This window comes from Felis catus, chromosome E1 (assembly GCF_018350175.1).
Source record: "Felis catus isolate Fca126 chromosome E1, F.catus_Fca126_mat1.0, whole genome shotgun sequence".
Taxonomy (NCBI): Eukaryota; Metazoa; Chordata; class Mammalia; order Carnivora; family Felidae; genus Felis; species Felis catus.
The window spans coordinates 18,123,349-18,142,524 of NC_058381.1; the positions used below are offsets into that span (position 1 = coordinate 18,123,349).

Here is a 19,176-nt window from a genome sequence, read left to right on the forward strand (position 1 = left end):
TGTTTTTTACAAGGACTTGTTTCAGTAAGTTGAGACCATGAACTAGTTGGGCTCTATCTCCATCTTCTCCCCCATTTTCCTACTTCAGTTGCATTGATCATTTGAGATCTCTCCATGGTGACAGCCTGGGAAGAAAAAAGAAAGGAAATGCCAGGAATCAGCTGAATAAAGGGAATAGATTGGACAAGATGAATGAGAGTAGGGAGGTTTGTTGCAAGGTACCCCTACATGGCTTGAACAGTGTTTTCACTGAGTCATTGGGCCTTCCCTTAGGGTTAACAGAATCTACCCTGCTGGGAAGCAGATTACAAGGAAGATGGCGGAGCGGTAGAGCTTGAGAGAGAAGTATGGATTTGAAACAAATGGAGTCTTTGCAGAGATGTGACAGGCAAGAGGACTAAGAAACCAGTTGGAGGGGTAAAAACTATGGGCGATTCTATGTGAAAGTTGGAAATGGTGCTTTATCTGAAGTAGTGGAAAAGTGTCCAAGTAAAATCTTGAAGGGTATTTATGGAGATTAGGATGAGAGAGCAAAGGGATATGAAGTACTTATTTTGAAGTCCTCAGAATTTCTTTTCTTTTTTTTTTTTCAACGTTTATTTATTTTTGGGACAGCGAGAGACAGAGCATGAACGGGGGAGGGGCAGAGAGAGAGGGAGACACAGAATCGGAAACAGGCTCCAGGCTCTGAGCCATCAGCCCAGAGCCTGATGCGGGGCTCGAACTCACGGACCGCGAGATCGTGACCTGGCTGAAGTCGGACGCTTAACCGACTGCGCCACCCAGGCGCCCCTAGAATTTCTTTAGTTTGTATTTATTGTATTAGCATCACTGTATTAGAGTTGGAAGGGAATGTTGTCCAATTTCCTCATTTCACAGAGAAGGAAACAGGCAAAATAAAGTTGGTCCTGAATTATTTCTTGCAATTATGTTTGCTTCCCAGATAAAGTATTTGTTCCTCAGGGGCAAGAACAATATTCTCTATTTCTGTCATATTCCCCCAGCCCAGTGCCCAGATCGTGCTGTACAGAGAAGACACTGAAAACTTGTCCAATGAAGCTCACATAGGTCAATATGTAGTAAGTGACTAGAACAGTATTCGAATAATAAAATGAATGAAAAACTCATTCCTTGTTGGATAGAATGAGGTGGGAATTTTAACTGATGTCTTTTATTAAAAAAAATTTAATATTCACTTTTGAGAGACAGAGTGTGAGTGGGGGAGGGGCAGAGAGAGAGGGAAACACAGAATAGGAAGCAGGCTCCAGGCTCCCAGGTGTCATCACAGCTCCCAGCGTAGGGCTCGAACCCATCGAGGGTGAGATCATGACCTGAGCTGAAGCTGGGTGCTTAACCAACTGAGCCACCCAGGCACCCCGTAACTGATGTCTTTTAGTTCTTGGTTTCCTCCTTAAGGATTTTAAGATAAGGTTCTTGAGTAAGATATGACAGCTACTTCGTAGGACCCAGGGGTATAACTTACGCAGCGCCCTCAGCCCGGGCCTTCAGTGGCCAAGCCGACTCTATGCCTCCGGAAAGTGCTTTGAAAGTGGAACTCCCGGGCCGAAATGAGACAGCGAAGTCTGTTGCCAGCCAGGGTACGGGCTCAGACTCCGGTCTCCTGCAAGCCCGCATTTCCGGGCGCGGAAGGGTGGGTCCACGGGCGGGGCCTCTGTGTCAGTCGGCGCGAGGTCCGCCCTCCTTCCTCCGGAGCCACGCCCGTACTTCGCGCAGGCAGCCGGTCGGCCCTGCCGGATCGCTGTCGCGGGGAGAAGTGGGGCAGGGAGACAGCGGGCTGGCTGGCGGGCTGTGGGGGGCGGGGTGCACGCGCTCCAACGCTTCCTTGTCCAGTGTTGTTCCTGCGCGTGCGGCTGGTCGGCCCGCGGCGGCGCAGAGCGGAGCCGGCGTGGGGAGGGGGGGCCCGGCAGGGCGGGGGCCAGAGCCAGGCCGGGCCGGGGCCGGAATGCCCCTGTTCTCCGCGCTGTTGGCCTTGCTGTTGGTTGCGCTCTGCGCCCTCTTCTTAGGCCGGTGAGGGGATCCCGGCTATAGCGGGCGGGGGCTGGGGAAGGAAAAGAGACTGAGGAGGGGGGGCGCGCTAGAAAGGCGCGCGGGAGGGGAAGGGGGCTGGGGGGGACGGTGTGCAGGCGGCGGAGGGGGAGGGCCCGAGGAGGCCGCGGAGGGGTCGCGCGGCGAGGGGAGGGCTTGAGCGGGGGCGTAAGACCCGAGCTGGCGCCGAGGACCTGGGAGTAGGGGAGACTGAGGGAGCGGGCGAGGCCTGAGGGGATGCTGAGGCTCGAAGCTGAATAGCTTGTGTGTGTGTGTGTGTGTGTGTGTGTGTGTGTGTGTGTGTGTGTGTAGAGGGGCCCCGGCTTGGTGGTCTCTCTTTCTCCCTCCACACACCCCTGAGTGTACCCTTCACCGAGTGCAGAGGGCACCTGCAGCCTCGCCCTAGGAGCCGGAACAGGTCTGGCTGCCCAGGAGAGAACGGCATTTGAGCCGGCCGGGTGTGACCCCACCGCCTTCTCTCTGACACCTGTCTAGAGGGCGGAGACATGAACTGTGTGGGGGAGTATTTGATGGCACATCTGACACAGCTGCCTGTACTTCGAATCCTGTTGGGGCCTCTTCTTTCTTCATCTGGGGTTCCTAAGGGTTGGAAGGATTGCTTTCTTTGTCCCCAACTTAGGAGGTGGACTGTAGTTTGTCTGATTTCATCTGGGTGAAGGGGACACTACAGAATTAGGGTCTTGATCTTTGTGGCTGAGTGTAAGTGACAGAATGCTGTTTTGGGAGACCGGAGAGTTGCCCAGAAGATCCAGCTTTAGGACATGACCTTTTTGCAAGGCCTTCTAGGACCAGCAAGGAATGAGGAAAGCCCAAATTGGGAGAGGGTCCTGTGAACTCACAAGGATTTTTCTGCAGGTGGTTTGTGGTCCGGTTGGCCACCAAGTGGTGTCAGCGGAAGCTGCAGGCGGAGCTAAAGATCGGCTCCTTTTTTTGGATCCAGAATGTCAGCCTTAAGTTTCAACAGCACCAGCAAACAGTGGTGAGTCTTGGGCAACTCCCTGGGTATGTGTGTGGGTGGACCCAGCTGAATTTCAAGTTTTTATTACTTTTTAAAAAAATTCTGGGTGACTTTCCTGGTTAGCCCAGCCTTGGCACCCCTTTGCCAAGATGATCTTAAGAGTTAGTTTGGAAACGCTGGGATCAATGCAAGTTGTTGAGTTAAAAATCCTTATAAGGCACAGAGTGTGCAGGGTACAATAAGAAAGATACAGAAGTAAGGACAGAACAAAGATAACAGGAAATAGAAGAGCTTACTGTTCTAATTTAAGAGGGGAAACAGCAACATATCCATGAAAGAGAAATACTAACCAAGTTGAGCCAATGTCACTGTGAGGAGCAGGATATAGTGCTCAGGAGAGAAGTTGGTGGAAATGGAGTGGAAAATATTTAGTGGAAGGGCTTCCTCCTCGTAGAACTTTTCCTGTCTGTCAAGCTGCTAATGGTTTACCTGGCAGCTAATGTACAAAGCTTTCTCCCACACTGTTTTAGGAAATTGATAGCCTGTGGATTTCCAGCAAACTCCTTAGCCATGATCTGCCGTGAGTACTCTACATCCTTACTCTTCCCTTGGGGAATCTTTTGAAATTGGAGTTTGCAGAATGACATTCTACAGAGGCCTCACAACCCAAGGAGGGGTTTTGCTGATGTCTCCCTCTCCCCCTCCCCTTTAGCCTGGAAGCTGTTATTTCGTGAGACAGATACTGATACCTACTGTGAGACTGTTATCCATGATTTGAGCTGTATTTCTAGGGAGGTTGAGAGAGTGAAGGTGAGGGGGGGAGGAGACTGCTAGGGAAGGGTGGACCTGATGATAGTGAGGTTTCTCTTCTGAACAGACGTTATGTGGCATTGTGCTTTGGAGAAGTGCGTATCAGAACGGATCTACAGAAGGTTTCTGGCCTGTTTGCCCCATTTTCTCAGAGCACTGGGGTGCATCAAAAGGAACTGTCCTTTAGTCCGTCCTTACTGAAGATCTTCTGTCAGGTGAGATACTTCTCCCAGTTTCCTGGACTGTAGTAGGGATGGCTGGCTTTGTAGTCATGGGTGGATTTTTCCACTCTTTTGGGAACATCATATCAAGAGCTACCTCTTATTCTTTCTCTGTTAGGAGGGAAAGGTAGTGCCTTGATATTAATCATTATTCTTCTTTGCTTCTTCTAGCTGTTCTCCATTCATGTAGATTCTATAAACATCATGGTTCTCAAGGTGGCTACTTCTGAGTCCTTGTGGCACATTCAGATCAGAGAAAGCAGCTTTCTTTTGGACAGTGATGGGAAAAGGTAACCATTGGGTAGAAGAGGGTCAGGTAGTTCCATTCTTGTCTTAAAATTGTTTTAGGGTGGGTGAACTTTCTTATTAAGGTGTCAGATTTTCATCCTGTAGCATTTGAGGAGAGGTTGAGATTAGGCACTTCTCCTTGCCTTGTTCCTTTCAGCCAGCAAAGCTTGACTGAACTTAAATGGTGAGGAAAGGGGCCAAGTACTCTAATTTTTTTTTTTTTTTCCTTTCCCAGGCTGAAATGTGAGGTGAGCCTAAATCAGATCAACAGCAAAGTTCTAAAGAGTGGCCAGTTGGTGAGTATGTCATGGTCATTCAGATGCCTTGTTTCCTTCTGGGTGCAAGATACGAAGGAGCTTCTGTGTTCTTATGTGGATTCTCTCAAGGTGGTGTTCCAGACCATTGCATTTTGACCCCAAACTGCCTACTTCTTAACACCTCAGAGGCTTATCCTCCCTGTAGGAGGACACCTGCCTAGCGGAGCTCTCACTGGCCCTAAAGTTGTGTCTAGAGGTGGGCATCAGCAGTCGGCAACTGAAGGTGATCGCTGTGGATATGTGGACACTCCATGCTGAACTGCATGAGGGCCTTTTCCATAGTCAGCTGCTGCGCCAGAGCCCAAGCCTAGCACCCAAGCCTGTTCCTTGTTCAGGTAAAGCCCCGGCCTAATATTGGGCATTGGGTTAGCCTATTTTATGTGGAAGACGTGGCCAAAGAGGACGGGGCATTTTGGGAGACCTGAGTGTGTTCAGGATTCATTGCTCCTGTGTTATTCATTTATGTTTTCAGAGGTGACAGAGAACTTGGCTGAGCCAGCTCTGCCTGGCCTGTACCTCCTTCAGCAGCTGCCAGACCAGGTCAAAGTGAAGATGGAGATCACAAGTGTGGTGCTGTCCATGAACAGTCAAAAGAGGTGAGATCTCTCCTGGCACAGAAGTACGGAGAATGATAACTGGAGCTATATGCTGGGGTCTCTGTAACCAGCCTAGTAGCTGCACTGAGTTTGTCTGTGGGGAGAAAGGGAGTAAGAATGGCATGTATTTCTTTTTCTTTTCTTTTCTTTTTTAATTTTTTTTTTTAATGTTTATTTTTGGGAGGGAGAGAGAGACAGAGTGTGAATGGGGGAGGAGCAGAGAGAGAGACCCAGAATCTGAAGCAGGCTCCAGGCTCCAAGCTGCCAGCACAGAGCCTGATGTGGGGCTCAAACTCACGGACTGCGAGCTCATGACCTGAGCCAAAGTCAGACGCTTAACCGACCGAGCCACCCAGGCACCCCAGAATGGCACGTATTTCTGAGCCAGAGTCTGTCTCTCATCCAGGCACCTGAATTGGACACTGAAGCTGCTGCAGTTCCTGTACCACCGTGATGAGGATCAGCTGCCTCTTCGAAGCTTCACAGCAAACTCTGATATGGCACAGATGAACACTGAACTCGTACTGAAAGGTTCACGGGTGGGGATGTCGGTACTGAGAGTACCAGACACTCTTTCCCCTGTGCCCCATTTGGTCTTTTTAGTTTAATATCAGTGTAACTGGAGATGGAGAGGAGAGAACATACTGAGAGAAAATAGCCCCAATTCATGAGTTTGGGTGATAATCTGTTCATCTGCTTGCCTGCCTCTGACCCTCTCCTAGTTTTATGTTTTGTTTCCCCAGCGTTCTCCTCTGATCTGCTCTTTACCCTTACAGATGGGTTGTTGCTGTCCCAGAGCCGCCAGCGCATTGTCTGTCTCAACTCCCTCAAGGCCAGTGTGCAGGTGTGATGACTGTGATACCAAGAATCGTTCCTTTCTCTACTCTCTCCCTGTATCGTTGCATTGTGAGCTAATGAGATAAAACCCAAGCCCATAGTTCTGGTATTTATTTTCAGGTGACCACCATCGACCTCCTAGCCTCCCTGGTTTTGAATACTTGCATTATTCATTACCGGCACCAGGAATTCTCTCACTGGCTGCACATGCTAGCACTGGAGACCCAAGGGTCTAGTTCATCTCTTCTTACGCAAAGAAAAAAAAGGTCAGTGTAATCTTTTTCAGCCACCATCTTACCAGGTGGATTCTCAGATTCTTTTGGTCTAAAGTGGCATATTGTGTTAAATGTGTATTTGATTACTTCAGTAGCAGTTCTATTTTATAGATCTTCCCCATTATACTAGGTTCTTTGACAGTAGGATGAGGTCCTTTTTGTTTCTATGTCCTTATTGCTCAGCATAGTGCCTTATTATACAAAATAAACAATTGTTGAACTGCACTTAAATGATCCACAGTATCTTGTCTGTCTTAGATTTTAAGGTGGTCGGTCATGTCACCTTCCATGGCTTGGAAGAAATGCCCCTTGGTTGTATTAGGTTGAATCATACGATATGCTGATGTCTATATTTGACATTCATATCTGACCTATGAAATGGCAGTCTCATGTGGTTCAACCTAGTAACTGTGGCATTCCTGCAGATTACTGTTGGGAGTAGCAGTAAACAGCAAACTGACAATTTCAGCCTTTTAATTTTCTGGTTGTTTTCCATTCTAAGAATCACAACCAAACTCACCCTGACTTTGGAGAGCTTCAGGTGTCTCCTCCATAATAGGAAGTTGGAATTCTTTCCTTACCAAACAGTGATGTCTGTCTCTTTGCAGAACCTTCCCCCAGATCCTGGCTCCCATTATCTTTAGCACTTCCATCTCCAATGTCAACGTTTCCATTCAGCTTGGTGATACACCACCCTTTGCCTTGGGATTCAATTCCATCTCTCTAGGTAAGGCTCTGGTATAGAAAAGGAGTAAGAATCTGTCCATTAGTGAAGCTGGGCCCAATTGATGGCCACAGTGGTTCCACAGAACTCCTCTCTCCCACCTTCTTTGTTCAGATTACCAGCACCTGAGGCCACAGAGTATCCATCAGCGCGGCGTCCTAACTGTGGACCACCTCTGCTGGCGGGTGGGCAGTGACTCTCACATTCAGCGGGCACCCCACCCACCCAATATGCATGTTTGGGGTGAGGCACTTGTCCTGGACTCCTTCACACTACAGGTAGGTGGGGACTTTGGTGAACAGGAGCCCCATATAGTTTCCTTGTCCTGCCCTGCTTTAGAGCGTGGAGCCCCTTTTTGCCAGAATATGATGCATCAGGGTATTATAGAACTGTGTGTCTGCATGCTCATAATGGGGCTCCCTCTGCTTCTTTTCTAGGGCAGCTATAACCAGCCTTTGGGCCTGTCTAGCACCCAGTCAGATACCCTGTTTCTCGATTGTACCATTCGAGGATTGCAGGTAGAAGCATCAGATACCTGTGCCCAGTGTCTCTCTCGCATTTTATCCTTGATGGACATACAGTCTGGGAAGTCTGCTGTCTCTAGAGAGTCTTCATTTGGGGAATCTGTGTCACTACTGTGGAAGGTGGACTTGAAGGTGGAGGACATGAACTTGTTCACCCTTTCTGCCCTGGTTGGTAAGTGGGACAGGAAGTCTGTACCGAAGTGGGTAGTTTCTAACCTAAGCAGATTATGCTGGTTCAGTCTGTGCCTTTTCATTTAATGAAGCTGACTATGTGAATTTTTCTATTCTATTTATTTACTTAATTTTATTTTTTTAATGTTTATTTTTGGGAGAGAGAGCAAGTGCATGTGCATGTATGAGCGGGGGAGGGGCAGAGAGAGAGGGAGGCACAGAATCTGAAGCAGGCTCTGGGCTCTGAACTGTCAGCACAGAACCCGACGTGGGGCTGGAGCTCACCAACTGTGAGATGGTGGCCTGAGCCGAAGTTGGATGCTTAACTGACTGAGCCACCCAGGTGCCCCATGATTATGTGAAAATTTTCTAAATTAAAGGTGTGAGATACTGGAAGGTCTTACACAACTATTGGGTTTCTTGATGTTTCTTAAAGGTCTATAGGAGATATTAAATATTAAGCAAGATTTATTTAAGAAAGGGGGTGGGGGAGAGGGAAAAATGGGTGATGGGCATTGAGGAGAGCACTTGTTGGGATGAGCACTGGGTGCTGTATGTAAGCCAATTTGACAATAAATTGTATTAAAAAAATAAAAAGTCAAATCATTATTAAAAAAAAGCCTTGAGGCACCTGGGTGGCTCAGTTGGTTAAGTGTCCAACTTAGGCTCAGGCCATGATCTCACAATATGTGAGTTCAAGCCCTGCTTCGGGCTGTCTGCTGTCAGCACAGAGCCCTCTTCTGATCCTCTGTTCCACTCTCTATCTCCCTCTCCCTCTCCCTCCCCTGCTCACACACACGTGCTCTCAAAAAGAAAATAAACATTAAAAAAAAAAGCCTTGATAGTTGATCAAGAAATTGATTTTTTTTATTTCCGTGTGTGTTTAGTTCTAGAGAGTAACTGGTACATCTCCGGGCACTTTGTAGCAGTTAGGGAGCTTCTTTGGGTCTGCCAGATTTAGGTAGGTTAATTTAGGAAAGGAAGAGTTTCCCTGAAACATGAGGAATGATCTTAGGGAGGTATGGGTAACACAGAAAGCTAGAGTGGAGGGAATAAATAAGAAAGGAGAGTGAGGGCTGCGGTTGCCGTTTGAGAGCTGCGAACCAATGCTGACATGGTTTCTGGATGTTAGGTGCTTCTGAGGTCCGACTGGACACACTGACTATCCTGGGAAGTGCTGAAACCTCCACTGTGGGTGTCCAGGGACTTGTGCTTGCGCTGGTGAAGTCCGTCACAGAGAAGATGCAGCCGTGCTGCAAGGCTCCTGACATCCCCACTCCCGTGCTCAGCCTCTCCATGCTGTCCATCACCTACCACAGCAGCATCCGCTCCCTGGAGGTAATGCTTCTTTGGGGAGGTGGAGTCAGGTTGGCTTCTCCCTAGAAGCATTTCCCAGTCTTTTGAGTCTGGTGTGAAACTCAAACTGTGAGAAATAGGACACCTTGTGTTATTCTTTTTGTCCTTGCTTGTTCTGTACATTTTTAACTCTTTATTGTAGGATGTAAAATATACACACAATTAGAACGTATGAACTTGTACGTATCCATACCCAGCTTCAGTAATTGCCAGCTTAGGACCAATGTGTTTTAGCTACACTCTGCCACCCACCTCCCGCTCTGGGATTATTTTGAAGCAGACCTATACCAGACGTATAATTTCAACCGTAAACATTTCAGTGCATATCTCTGAAAAATAAGAAGCTTTTTTTTTTTTTTAAAGATCATGATCTGGTGTTACTTTCCTGAAGCACCCAGCTCATTAAAGGGCTGGAAGGGAGGGGTGCCTTGCTGACTCACTTGCTGGAGCATACATCTCTTGATCTTGAGGTTTTAAGTTCGAGCCCCACGTTGGGTGTAGAGATTACTTAAAAATAAAATCTTTAAATATAGGTAAATAAAAATAAAAGGCTGGAATGGCTCTAAAGATGGAGGCACTGGCAAGTTTTAAGAGGCTTTCCAAGATTTTTCTCCTCAGACTATCGGGTGGACGTGGAACCCTCTTAGGAGAGGTGTGGGATATCTTCCTAATTGTCAGGCTTCAGCTTCCCTTGGAAACTGAAGAGTTGCCTTTTTAGAGGCTGGAACTCAAAGGAATTTTTCTGTTCTGGAAGTTAAATTTTCTCTGCTTCACTATTCAGAATTGATTCTGTTTTCCAAGCTGACAAGGACTCCCTTCTTTGAGGCATACTTTTGTGTAAATCAGTTGCTGTATTTGTGTGGTCAGTCTTTTTTATATTTAAGAATTAAGATGCAATCAATGCATAAAACATTTTCAAGTTGATTGTTGCAGTGGTTATTATGCAGAGTGAGCCTGTTATAGAAAAATAACTCATAGAAATATAAAGCCAAATGATTAACTGTCTGCTGTACATAGCTGATATCCTATGGTAGATATTAAAGAATCAACACACATGATCTCTACTCTCGGACAATTTAGAATCCAGTTGAGAATTCAAAAGTGTGAGTGCTCTTACACATAAGATAAACAAGAACCGTTAGCTCAGCACATTCGTGCTAAGGGGAACAAGGCAAGGGAGTAACTAAGGCTACTCAGGAAATACTTCCTAGTGGAGATGGTTCTTGACCCAGGTGTGCTTGTATAATATTCCCGGTCAGCTCTCCTATTTTGGGATATTGTAGCTGACAGATTCTTTTCTCTTGCTCCCTGAAGGTTCAGTGTGGTGCAGGGCTGACCTTACTTTGGAGCCCCCCAGATCACATGTACCTGTACCAGCACGTCCTGGCTACCCTGCATTGCCGAGACCTACTAAGAGCCACTCTGTTTCACGAGACTGTTCCCCTCCTTGCACTGGAGACTCCAGAGGCTGCGTCTGAGCCAGAAGGTCATCTCCCTGAGCCATCTCCTCCAAAGCGGCTCCTAAACCTCACACTAGAGGTGAGCACAGCTAAGCTGACAGCTTTTGTAGCTGAGGACAAGTTCATTACCCTGGCTGCAGAGAGTGTGTCGCTGAGCAGGCATGGGGGTTCACTGCAGGCTTACTGCCCAGAGCTGGCTGCCGGCTTTGATGGCAATAACATCTTCAACTTCAAGGAGGTGGAAGTACAGCTGCTACCTGAACTGGAGGAGATGATCCTCCACCGGAACCCCTTCCCTGTGCTGCAGACCCTCCGGAACCGTGTTTGGCTCCTGTCCCTGGGATCAGTCTCAGTGGAGTTTCCTTATCAGTACGATTTCTCTCGAACTCTGGATGAGGCTGTGGGAGTTCAGAAATGGCTGAAGGGGCTGCATCGAGGAACTCATGCTCAGGCTTCTCCAAGCCCTGCCCCACTCCCACCGGATCTACTCTTGAAGGTTCAGCACTTCTCATGGGTTTTCCTGGATGACATTTTTGAGGTGAAACTTCGTGATAACTATGAACTGATGAAGGATGAAAGTAAGGAGAGTGCCAAAAGGCTGCAGCTGCTGGATGCCAAGGTGGCTGCCCTTCGGAAGCAACATGGGGAGTTACTGCCAGCCCGCAAAATTGAGGAGCTCTATGCCTCTTTGGAACATAAAAACATTGAAATCTACATTCAGCGTTCCCGTCGTCTCTATGGCAACACACCTATGCGCCGGGCCCTGCTCACTTGGAGCCTGGCGGGGCTAGAGCTGGTAGCTCTGGCAGATGTCTCCTTCCATGGCCCTGAGCGTGTGGTAGAGCAAGTTCAAGAGCTTGATCCAGGCAGCCCTTTCCCTGCTGAGGGAGTAGATCTTGTCATTCAGTGGTGTCGTATGCTCAAGTGCAGTGTTAAGACATTTTTGGGTGAGTAGTACTTCCTTATTTGCAGAGTCTGGTGTTTGCCCTCCCAGCTCCAGGAAGCTCTTTGAGTGGATGCAGAGGAGCTCAGTTATATTGGGAACTCTGGTGGTTGTGGGATGGGTGGAGTGGGATGGGTGGGCTCCTCTTCCCTTTCTTTGTTCCTGAATTTCACCCTGAAACTGCTTGGCTAACATAAAGGGACAGCTAACACAGTCGTCCTCAGGGTTGGTGTACCCCTTGGATCTCAGTGGTATTCCCCTCACCATCTGCTCAGTGTCTCCATGCCCTTTTTCAGCTTTTCCGTCAATTGCCAGCTCTTGTTCTCTCAGTTGACTTTGTTAAATAGCTGGGTAAAAGTAGTGGTGGGGGAGAAAAATGTTTGAGAATATTGAGACAGTCCTCTGAATAGCCATTGTATATCCTCCCTGTAATAACAGTTCGGATAAGAGATTATCCCCGATACCTGTTTGAGATCCGTGACTGGAGGCTGATGGGTCGACTTGTGGGCACCGAGCAGAGTGGTCAGCCTTGCTCCCGGCGGCGTCAGATCTTGCACTTGGGGCTTCCATGGGGTAATGTGGCAGTAGAGAGGAACATGCCCCCACTCAAGTTCTACCACGACTTCCGCTGTGAGTAGAGGAAGGCAGCTGGTTTGGCTGAGGGATGTTGTGGTGGCTAGGATGGGAGATGAGCTGAGGCCCTTCTGGAGTGAAGAAAGAAGTTGTGTAACAAGCTGTACCCTTTGCCCCTCTGTCCCAGCGGAAATCTTCCAGTACACAGTGGTATGGGGCCCGTGCTGGGATCCAGCCTGGACCCTGATTAGCCAGTCTGTGGACCTCTTGACCAAGCCTTCAGCTGACCCCAGCCCACCCTTGCCCTGGTGGGACAAGAGCCGTCTACTGTTTCATGGGGACTGGCACATGGACATAGAACAGGCAAATCTGCACCAGCTGGCTACTGAGGTGAGGGGTTCCAGAGGAGTTACTAGGATGGTATGGTTGGGGCCTGTGTAGCACATGGTAGGGAGAGAAAAAGGTACTGATTTGGGAGATTTGGAGGATACTTGTATCCAGATCTCACCAAGTTGTTGGGGATGGTTATAGGACCCGTACAACACAACTGAAAATATGCACTGGGAGTGGAGCCACCTGTCTTTTCATTGGAAACCTGGTCAGTTTGTGTTCAAGGGTGACTTGGATGTCAACGTGAGAACAGCTTCTAAGTGAGTGGAGTAATGCCTCAACGGGGTGAGGGACTCAGGTTGGGGGGAGTGGGGAAGGGCCAGGGGGTTGCAAGTGACCAGGGCACTGAGGGCTGGGACTCTGTTGTGAGACAGGTATGATGACTGCTGCTTCCTTCACCTGCCTGACCTCTGCATGACACTGGACCTGCAGTGGCTGTGCCATGGGAACCCCCATGATCACCATGGTGTCACTCTGCGGGCTCCAGAGTTCCTGCCTGAGGTGCCCTTGGGCCAGCTCCATGACTCCTACCGGGCATTCCGCTCTGAGAACCTCAATCTCTCCATCAAGATGGATCTGACCCGGCACAGTGGGAGTGAGGCTTGGGTCTGGGGCAGCGGGAGGAAGGGTTGGGAGGATGGGCTTAAACACCGAGGACTTCAACTTGACCCTTGGGGGAGGGGATAAGGAAAGCAAGGGAGGATTTGGATTAGGACCTTTTCTGAGAGCGGGTTGGTGAAAACAAAGCTTAGATCTTGAAAAGGAATGGGTGTTGGGGATAGTGTGAGGTTGAATGCTGTTTGGATTTTTAAACCTCTAAAAGCTGAAGCTAGCTTTATCTCTGTGTTTTAACCACAGGTAGGAAATGTCTATCCTTTCTTTTGCAGCGATATCCCAGCCCCGGATTCTGCTATATAGTAGTACCCTGCGCTGGATGCAAAACTTCTGGGCAACTTGGACTAGTGTCACAAGGCCTATCTGTAGGGGAAAGCTCTTTAATAACCTGAAACCTAGCAAAAAGAAACTCGGCCAGCACTACAAGCAGCTTTCCTATACTGCACTCTTTCCCCAGCTACAGGTCAGGCTCTGACAGCCCTGGTGACATCTTCAGTTCTTTCCCCTTCCCTCGTTTTCGTGTTTTTTCTCATCTTAATCATCTGATGCCATTCTTTGTTCAGTGTTATGCTCTCTTGTTGCCAGGTGCATTATTGGGCCTCATTTGCCCAGCAACGGGGCATCCAGATTGAGTGCAGTCAGGGCCATGTCTTCACTAGGGGAACTCAGCGGCTTATACCTCAAGGTAAGGCCAAAGACTGCCTTCATTTTTCCTACCCTCTTTGCCCTTCACATTGCTCTTCCCTCTATGTGTCCCACACTGTTCTTCTGTACTGGTCTGCATGGGCTCGGTATGCCTCCTTTTCTCAGCGGGCACAGTGATGCGGCGTCTCATCTCTGACTGGAGTGTGACCCAGATGGTTAGTGACCTAAGTCAGGTGACTGTTCACCTGATGGCTTCACCCACTGAAGAAAATGCTGATCACTGCCTTGATCCCTTGGTAACAAAGACCCACCTACTGAGCCTGTCCTCTCTCACCTACCAACGGCACAGCAATCGCACGGCTGAGGAGGTACTGCCTGACACAGTCTCTTTGCTACCTTATTTTTATCAGTAGGTGTTTTAGTCTGCTGTTACAGGGCTGCTATAACAAAACACCAAAGAATGTGTGGCTTGAACAACAGAAATTTATTGCTGACAGTTCTAGAGGCTGGAAAGTCTAAGATCAGGGGCCAACATAGTCAGATTCTGGTGAGGGCTCTCCTCCTGGCTTGTAGACAGTTGCCTTCGCTGGGTCCTCACATGGCAGGAAAAGAGAGGGAGAGAACACACTCTCTGGTGTCTCTTATAAGGGCACTAATCCCATCACAAGGGCCTCACTCTTGTGACTTCATGTAAACCTAATTACCTCCTAAAAGTCACATCTCCAAATATTATCACATTGGGGATTATGGTCTCAACATATGAATTATGGAGAGGGACACAATTCAGTCCATAGCAGTAGGTTTTAAGCAAAGTCCCGGGTAACGTTTCTAACTGTATTCCAAGTATATATATCATTACTGTCTGATGAACTCACTGTTATCATTTGTATCAGCGTACCTCTTTTTGAATATTCCTTCTCTCCCTTTCCTAAATATAGTCTCTTGCCTTTCAAGAAACAGTAAAACTTTTTTCCTAGCACCTTCTTTGGTATTTTTTGTTGTTGTTTTTTCCTAATTAAGGAAAGATTTTTTATGTTGAAATTTTCTTTTCTTTTCTTTTCTTTTCTTTTTTTTTTTTTTTTTTTTAAGTAGGCTTCACACCCAAGGTGGGGCTTGAACTCATGACCCGGAGATCAAGAGTCGTATACACTACCGAGTGAGCCAGCCAGGCACGCCCCATGTGTTGAAATTTTCTAAATCATTTAAAATACAGCAGATGTAGTCAGAATGCAATCTAATGCACAAACTAAGACCACTTAGTTTTTCTTTCTCCAGGGTCTTCTTTTCTCCCCCAGAACAGATTTCTTGTTCAACAAGCTTGTTTGCTTGCCTCTGCCTTTGTGGTCCAGGAGAAATAGTGGGAATTTCCATGCTACCTTGTGGTTCTTTTCCTGTTTCTTAGGAGCTCTCTACTCGAGTTGGGGATCCCGCCTTTCATACACACCAGCTGCACTTAGTAGATTTACGGGCTTCCTGGACAACCACCAATCGGGACATTGCCTTTGGTTTATATGATGGCTATAAAAAGGCAGCTGTACTCAAACGTAATCTCTCTACGGAGGCCCTGAAGGGGTTAAAGATTGATCCCCAGATGCCAGCTAAAAAGCCAAAGCAGAGTGTTCTGACCAGTGCCCCAGCCCCACCTCCTGTCAGCACTCCCAGCTTTAGTGGACAGCCTGATAAGGGGTCCTCAGGAGGTAAGCTGGGGGAAACAACACTTCATAGAGTTAGGTGTAGGATATGTGCATAGGATTGAACAAGAACTGGGAGGACTAAATCATGGCTGGTTCCATCTAGATATAGAGATGAAAACTATTCTTTTTCCATATTAGGTCACCTCTGACTTACATAGCCGTGATACAGGGGCATTTAAAGGGTGTCATCCTGTGGGAAGGAGGAGAGGATCATGAAGGAGTGATGGGGCCAGAACGGGATGAGTAAGGGAGAAAAATGATTAAAGAATTGTTATGTGGTTTGATGAATTAATTTGTTCAGTTAACAAATATTGAGTACTTAACAGGCATAAAGCAGTGAGAGATGTAAAACGAATGACATTCTACTTGCCTCAACAAGTTTATCATCTCTGGATGAGCTTAGTTCATTCATTCACTCCCAATCACTCATTCATTCATAGATTCATTTTAGCTTATTGTGGGTTTATAATGTACCAGACATAACCCTAGACATTAGGGATATAAAAATGAGGAGAAGCTCAGAAACTAATAGACAGACATGTAAATTATTATTTCATTATGAAAATGCTTTTTAAGAATGTTTAAGAAGAAAGTATTTAAATCAGCATAGGGAAATCTAGAAAAGCTTCCCAGAAAAGATCATTGAGATGGGCCTTAAAAAATAAATAACAGTTCGGCAGGCAAGAAAAGAGGAGAGGGCATTTTAAGGAGAGGGAATAAGTATAGAGGAATGCAAGTTCGTGGTAAATTTAAGAACAAGGTGGAAAGTGATATCAAAAGAGAAATCAAAAGAGAAAAAAGTATATGGGAGTTCTTGACTGGAATGAAGGAGGGAGTGCAATCAGGGAAAGGTTTATCGAGGAAAGTAGCATTTGAGCTGGACCTTGAAGGCTGAGTATGGTTTGAACCTGTGGAAATGGGGAGGAAAGGCATTCAAGGCATCCTGAATAGGAGTAGATTTGCTAAGGCTCCGTATGTTCAAAGGAGAGCGAACAATCTGTTTCAATTGGCATAGAGAGTAACTAAGGCGAGGAACGAGGGAAGATCCTGGAAAGGAAAGCTGCACATAGACCATCACAGGTAGACCATCACAGGTTTTTTATACAAGGCTAAGGAGTTTTTGGTCCTTATTCAGTAGACAGTGGTGAACTACTGAAAGTTTTTGAATGGGGATGTGTCATCATGAGACTTTACTTTTAGGAAGATAAATCTAGCAGTGCTGTGGAGGAGGACTGGAGAGGAAGAAACTGGAGGTGGAGACACAGATAAGGAAACTATTATGGTGTCCCAACAACATGTAATGAGGGCCTGAACTTGGTAGAGGCAGTGGGAATGGAGATGAGGGGATGGGTAGAAATGTTATTGTACTAAGAAATTTGACAACTGGTTGGAAGAGTTAAGATAGAAAGCAATAATGACTGAGGCTTTGAGCCTGGGACTAGCATGATGGTAACAGTAATATCAGAGATAGGAGAGCCAGAGGATACTAAATACTAAACAAGTTCGGGGAAGAACAGGGTTGTTGAGTTCAGATTTGGACATGCTGAGTTTGTGGTGCAAGTAGTACATCTAGGTAATGTCTAACCAATAGCTGGAAATGAGGATCTAAAAGCTTAGTACTAGAGGTGAAGACTTTGGGAGTTTCAGCATAGAGCTAAAAGTTAATCCCAAGTAGATAATAATAGTTGCTTACTGTGTGGCAGGTACTCTGCAAAATACTTTTATATGTTATTGCATTAAATTCCCTCAACAACCTTATGAGATAGTTATTATTATTTTACAGACAAGGGGACTGAGACACAGGTTAAAGCAAGCTGCTGAAAGTCACAATCGAGTAACTGGCAGAGATAGGATCTTAAATACAGGCAGACAAGTCTGATTCTGGATGCTGCTAACCATAACACTCTGTTAGAAAAACTCATTAGAAGAAAGAGGAAGAGAAGGGAACCCGAGGAGATACTTACTTCTAAGACATGGGAGAAGAGGATTTAGAGGCATAATCGTAAGAAGCAGTAGAGCTATGAGAACACAGTGGCACTAATGGCAAAGGAGTGGTTTCATATGGAAAGGAGTGGTCCACAAACAACATTTAAAATAATATAAAATGAAAAATATAAGGAACAAAATGAGAAGAAAGATCCTAGAGTAATCAGAGGTTGATATACCTAAGAGAAAAAAATGCTGCTATTATATAGCACTCTTGGGAATCTGTTATTTTTGTTAAAATTGAGGAAATGAAATGACAACCCTTATTTTGCCCTCAGAGATCAAGGAGGGGAGTGTGTGGGCTGGAGTTGCAGGTTGGAGGGAGTATTTTCTAGAGAAATTGAAGGAAGATCGGTTTGGCCCTAGATGTATTGCCCATATTCCTTTGAGATTGTGACTTTCTTCCACTTCCTATTTCTCTGCCAGGTGCCTACATGTTGCAGAAGCTGATTGAAGAGACAGACAGGTTTGTAGTGTTCACAGAAGAGGAATCAGGTGTGAGTGATCAGCTGTGTGGCATCGCTGCCTGCCAGACGGACGATATATATAACCGAAACTGCCTTATTGAGCTGGTTAATTGCCAGGTAACTTCTCTTTACCAGAGCACCCCAGCATTGGGCTAGATCCTAATCATATGTGTTCACCTTCTCCCAGCGCCAAATAAGAATGGGCAGATAGAGCTCCAAACAATTATTCCTTCCACCAGGTATCCAGGATAATCCTTCCATTTCTAAAACCGTAGTGTAAGCCAGAATTAGATCCAGCTGCATTCATTGATACAATCCTTTCACTGACCTTCTCATCTTCCCTGGTGGCCCTTGTGCTATGATTCTGCTCCTGTCTATGGCATAGATGGTTCTTCGTGGAGCGGAGACAGAAGGCTGTGTCATTGTGTCAGCTGCCAAAGCTCAGCTGCTGCAGTGCCAACACCATCCAGCCTGGTATGGTGACACATTGAAGCAAAAGACATCCTGGACTTGCCTACTGGATGGCATGCAGTACTTTGCCACCACTGAAAGCAGCCCCACTGAGCAGGATGGCCGACAGCTCTGGTTAGAGGTTAGTCAAATACAGGAATTACAGGCAGTCTCTGATTTGTGGTCTGTGAGCACATAGTGCTTTTTTCTTTTTTTTTTAATCTCTTGCTGTTCTTTTTTATTGTGAGGGAAATTCTTGTTTCCCAGCACTAGAATAAAATGGGTTGGAACTTTTTTACGTTTGAGAAGATTGCTGACCTCTGCTAATAAATCACACTAATCAGCAGGCAGCCAAGAGAACAGGCGGTAAGCCTGAGAACTTTAGATAAATTCTTTGCCCTTTCTCTGATTTCTCTTAAGAAGATGTTTGATTAGTTTCAGCAAAGCAGTAAGGTTGAATACAAAGACTGCTTGTCTAGGACTCAGGTTATGTGAGTTCTAATGCCACCTTTGCTGTTATAGTAGCCATGAGCCTTTGGGCGAGTCACCTTTATTTACTTTGTTTAAGTTTATCTATTTATTTTGAGAGAGAGAGATGAGAGCAGGGGAGGGGCATAGAGAGAGGGAGAGAGAATCCCAAGCAGGCTCTGCGTTGTCAGCGCTGAGCCCGATGTGGGGCTCAAACTCACAGCTCTGAGACCATGATCTGAGCCGAAATCCAGAGTCAGAGGCTTAAACTGAGCCACCCCAGAGCCCCAAGTCGCCTTTATTTGTAAAATTGAGTTAATACTTCCCCCTCACAAGATTGT

The 19,176-nt window shown here is 46.7% G+C and overlaps 1 protein-coding gene and 1 long non-coding RNA gene across 3 annotated transcripts in view; one reads left to right on the plus strand and one right to left on the minus strand.

The window, feature by feature from the left end:
- On the minus strand, window positions 1–1,888 carry LOC109494265. The gene is made up of 2 exons (XR_002148982.3): window positions 1,484–1,888; window positions 1–125 (listed from the first exon to the last, which is right to left on the minus strand). It is a non-coding gene; the product is annotated as an uncharacterized LOC109494265 (long non-coding RNA).
- The window catches only part of KIAA0100 (protein KIAA0100 homolog), a 27,514-nt gene continuing 10,210 nt past the window's right edge, over window positions 1,873–19,176 (plus strand). For both annotated transcript variants that reach the window (XM_011288983.4, XR_002148983.3), the window contains exons 1-26: window positions 1,873–2,028; window positions 2,923–3,046; window positions 3,556–3,605; window positions 3,903–4,050; window positions 4,228–4,346; window positions 4,580–4,640; window positions 4,807–4,996; window positions 5,134–5,257; window positions 5,664–5,788; window positions 6,034–6,101; window positions 6,215–6,360; window positions 6,978–7,096; window positions 7,208–7,371; window positions 7,531–7,789; window positions 8,921–9,126; window positions 10,459–11,551; window positions 11,986–12,177; window positions 12,308–12,510; window positions 12,652–12,770; window positions 12,885–13,105; window positions 13,398–13,588; window positions 13,711–13,810; window positions 13,936–14,138; window positions 15,173–15,467; window positions 17,877–18,034; window positions 18,303–18,509. In XM_011288983.4, the coding sequence (XP_011287285.2) occupies window positions 1,964–2,028; window positions 2,923–3,046; window positions 3,556–3,605; window positions 3,903–4,050; window positions 4,228–4,346; window positions 4,580–4,640; window positions 4,807–4,996; window positions 5,134–5,257; window positions 5,664–5,788; window positions 6,034–6,101; window positions 6,215–6,360; window positions 6,978–7,096; window positions 7,208–7,371; window positions 7,531–7,789; window positions 8,921–9,126; window positions 10,459–11,551; window positions 11,986–12,177; window positions 12,308–12,510; window positions 12,652–12,770; window positions 12,885–13,105; window positions 13,398–13,588; window positions 13,711–13,810; window positions 13,936–14,138; window positions 15,173–15,467; window positions 17,877–18,034; window positions 18,303–18,509 (4,950 nt within the window). In that variant the 5' untranslated portion in view covers window positions 1,873–1,963. The remainder of the gene's footprint in view (window positions 2,029–2,922; window positions 3,047–3,555; window positions 3,606–3,902; window positions 4,051–4,227; window positions 4,347–4,579; window positions 4,641–4,806; window positions 4,997–5,133; window positions 5,258–5,663; window positions 5,789–6,033; window positions 6,102–6,214; window positions 6,361–6,977; window positions 7,097–7,207; window positions 7,372–7,530; window positions 7,790–8,920; window positions 9,127–10,458; window positions 11,552–11,985; window positions 12,178–12,307; window positions 12,511–12,651; window positions 12,771–12,884; window positions 13,106–13,397; window positions 13,589–13,710; window positions 13,811–13,935; window positions 14,139–15,172; window positions 15,468–17,876; window positions 18,035–18,302; window positions 18,510–19,176) is intronic.